At 45.4% G+C, this 3,647-nt stretch overlaps 1 protein-coding gene across 2 annotated transcripts in view; it reads left to right on the forward strand.

Annotated features, from left to right (window-relative positions):
• Positions 1-3,162, forward strand: part of aff1 (AF4/FMR2 family, member 1) — a 39,273-nt gene extending 36,111 nt beyond the window's left edge. For both annotated transcript variants that reach the window (XM_084386694.1, XM_084386693.1), the window contains one exon: positions 1,709-3,162. In XM_084386694.1, coding sequence (XP_084242820.1) covers positions 1,709-1,845 — 137 coding nt within the window. In that variant the 3' untranslated portion in view covers positions 1,846-3,162. The remainder of the gene's footprint in view (positions 1-1,708) is intronic.
• The last annotated feature ends 485 nt before the right edge of the window (positions 3,163-3,647 follow it).

The raw sequence follows: 3,647 nt of genomic DNA on the forward strand, positions 1-3,647 counted from the left end.
TGAGAAGTGCCCTTTATTTCACTTGAGCCCCTGCCCCTCAAAATGTCTGTGCACGTCCCTGTGTGTGTGTGTGTGTGTGTGGTTCTGGTTCATGATATCAGTGTTGTGTTTCTGCAGGTTTGCTGCGAGGGTTAGGTGTGGTTCTGGTGTGTGTGTGTGGTTCTGGTTGTGGTGTGTGTGTGTGTGTGTGTGTGTGTGTGTGTGTGTGTGTGTGTGTGTGTGTGTGTGTGTGTGTGTGTGGTTCTGGTTCATGATATCAGTGTTGTGTTTCTGCAGGTTTGCTGCGAGGGTTAGGTGTGGTTCTGGTTCTGGTGTGGTTGTGGTGTGTGTGTGTGTGTGTGTGTGTGGTTGTGGTTCTGGTGTGGTTCTGGTTGTGGTGTGTGTGGTTCTGGTTCATAATATTAGTGTTGTGTTTCTGCAGGGTTGCTTTGAGGGTTAGGTGTGGTTCTGGTTCTGGTGTGGTTGTGGTGTGTGTGTGTGTGTGTGTGGTTGTGGTTCTGGTTGTGGTGTGTGTGTGTGTGTGTGTGGTTCTGGTTCATGATATCAGTGTTGTGTTTCTGCAGGTTTGCTGCGAGGGTTAGGTGTGGTTCTGGTTCTGGTGTGGTTGTGGTGTGTGTGTGTGTGTGTGTGTGTGTGTGTGTGTGTGTGTGGTTCTGGTTCTGGTGTGGTTGTGGTGTGTGTGGTTCTGGTGTGGTTGTGGTGTGTGTGTGTGTGTGTGTGTGTGTGGTTCTGGTTTATGATATCAGTGTTGTGTTTCTGCAGGTTTGCTGCGAGGGTTAGGTGTGGTTCTGGTGTGGTTGTGTTGTGTGTGTGTGTGTGTGTGTGTGTGTGTGTGTGTGTATGTGTGTGTGTGGGGTTGTGGTTCTCGTGTGGTTCTGGTTGTGGTGTGTGTGTGTGTGTGTGTGTGTGTGTGTGGTTCTGGTTCTGGTGTGGTTGTGGTGTGTGTGGTTCTGGTTCTGGTGTGGTGTGTGTGTGTGTGTGTGGTTCTGGTTTATGATATCAGTGTTGTGTTTCTGCAGGTTTGCTGCGAGGGTTAGGTGTGGTTCTGGTGTGGTTGTGTTGTGTGTGTGTGTGTGTGTGTGTGTGTGTGTGTGTATGTGTGTGTGTGGGGTTGTGGTTCTCGTGTGGTTCTGGTTGTGGTGTGTGTGTGTGTGTGTGTGTGTGTGTGTGTGTGGTTCTGGTTCTGGTGTGGTTGTGGTGTGTGTGGTTCTGGTTCTGGTGTGGTGTGTGTGTGTGTGTGTGGTTCTGGTTTATGATATCAGTGTTGTGTTTCTGCAGGTTTGCTGCGAGGGTTAGGTGTGGTTCTGGTGTGGTTGTGTTGTGTGTGTGTGTGTGTGTGTGTGTGTGTGTGTGTGTATGTGTGTGTGTGGGGTTGTGGTTCTCGTGTGGTTCTGGTTGTGGTGTGTGTGTGTGTGTGTGTGTGTGTGTGTGGTTCTGGTTCTGGTGTGGTTGTGGTGTGTGTGGTTCTGGTTCTGGTGTGGTTGTGGTGTGTGTGTGTGTGGTTCTGGTTTATGATATCAGTGTTGTGTTTCTGCAGGTTTGCTGCGAGGGTTAGGTGTGGTTCTGGTGTGGTTGTGGTGTGTGTGTGTGTGTGTGTGTGTGTGTGTGTGTGTGTGTGTGTGTGTGTGTGTGTGGTTGTGGTTCTGGTGTGGTTCTGGTTGTGGTGTGTGTGGTTCTGGTTCATGATATCAGTGTTGGGTTTCTGCAGGTTTGCTGCGAGAGCTGGATTCATCAGTCGCTCCTCTGAGTCTGACGGCCTCCATGATGTCGTTAGTGACGTACATTCGTCTCGGGCTCCACCGGATCAGACGCGACACAGAACCAGAACCAGCTCTGATCACCTGATTCCCAGAGGAGGAGATGAGGGATTCTGGGAAGATGAAGAGAGATTGATCGTGTCGACTGAAACTCTTCATAATTCTGAAACGTGATCATGACGATGTTCTTCAAACCCACGGGTCGTCCTGCTCATCCAACACTGCTCCTCCTCTTCTCCAACACAGTCCAGTGGCTTCTCTTCTCACTTGCTTTGTATGACTGTGTGTGACACACACACACACACACACACACACACACACACACACACACACACACACACACACACACACACACACACACACACACACACACACACACACACACACACACACACACACTGTACAGTGACACTGTAAGAGCAGCAAGTGCCTTTATTTTGTATTTGCGTACGGTTAGTTGATCAGATGAGTGTCGAGAATTGCAATGCAAATGTTTTTGATTTCTAGTATTTATATCATCACGTGTGACTTGTGACCTGTGACCTGTGACCTGTGACCTGTGACCCATTAGAGAAACAGTGTCACAGAAAATGATGCTGGAGTTGTTTGCATATACAGCCGATGGGCTAGACCTCTGACCTCTGACCTCTGGAGCTTTTCTCATGATTGTCTCTCTTTAATGTTGATCCAGATGTTGGGAGAATCTGTTTGGACTAATATGTGATTTTGTCTTTTTTTCTCCTTTTTTTGCAGTGAGGCATTATTGTGTTTATTAGTGTTAGCAGATATTTCTTGTATCATTTTTGATCAAGTGCAGAAATGATTTTCTGAACAGTCGATTGGTTGGCCGCTTGTTCTCGATAGCGGCTCCTCATTGGTCAAATCCTTCGGCACTTTTTAACTCGAGCACTTTTCCTCTCAGTCTCGGGTCCAGACCAGCAGATGATGATTGACACCAGATGATGATTGACACCCAGATGATGATTGACACCAGATGATGATTGACACCCAGATGATGATTGACACCCAGATGATGATTGACACCCAGATGATGATTTGTTTTATTTTCTGACAACTCTGGAAGATTAAGATGCTGTCGAAATGGACCATCAGTGTGAAACTGTCTATTTATTTTATTCCCCATGATTGTGCAGTGGGAGTTTCGGTTGGTTTTCTACTACCTTATCAAACTCATAAAGGGCAAAAGTCTGATTTGATTCATTGCCAAATCTTAATTGAAAATGTGTTTGTGTGTCACATTGTGTTTGTGAAAAAAGAAAGGAAACTGTAGTTTTGGTGCCTTGTTCCCTTTTTTTCGGGTTCTGAGTTCAGTCGACTTATATTGAGGACTGAAGATCCTTTTCTCAGGATCCATTTGGATATGAATTGAATAAATCTTTATTATCCTTTATTATCTGTTCTCATTTGTCTTTGGCACCTCACAGGTTATTCATGACAGAAATATATTAATCATAAAAATATCAACAATCGCTCAATAAACCAACTGACCGTGAGATAAAGGATCTCTTAAAAATAATTTCTCCGTCTCATGTGCCTTCCTGAAATCAGACTGTGAAGCTTTGCTGGATCTGTGAAGTCTTTCCTCGTCAGCTGTTCTACTTCATTAACTGTTATTGCCTTCGCCTATATTTACAGAGCAGCTCGTAATGTTCCTCAGACTTTAATAAACCATCTCAAGCACAGAAACAGCCATTTTCCCAAAGATTACGTGCTATTTACTATTAATCTGAAATAAAAGTCAAATCCAAGATATTTCAACTTTCCTGACTTTTTTAACGAGCTGAGTGTTGAAAAGAGGACGGCACTTTCACTCATGGCTTCGATGAGTTCCTCTGACAGCGCTCTATTAAAGTTTTAGAGTCGCATCTC

Source organism: Rutilus rutilus (genome assembly GCF_951802725.1).
Source record: "Rutilus rutilus genome assembly, chromosome: 18".
NCBI lineage: Eukaryota > Metazoa > Chordata > Actinopteri > Cypriniformes > Leuciscidae > Rutilus > Rutilus rutilus.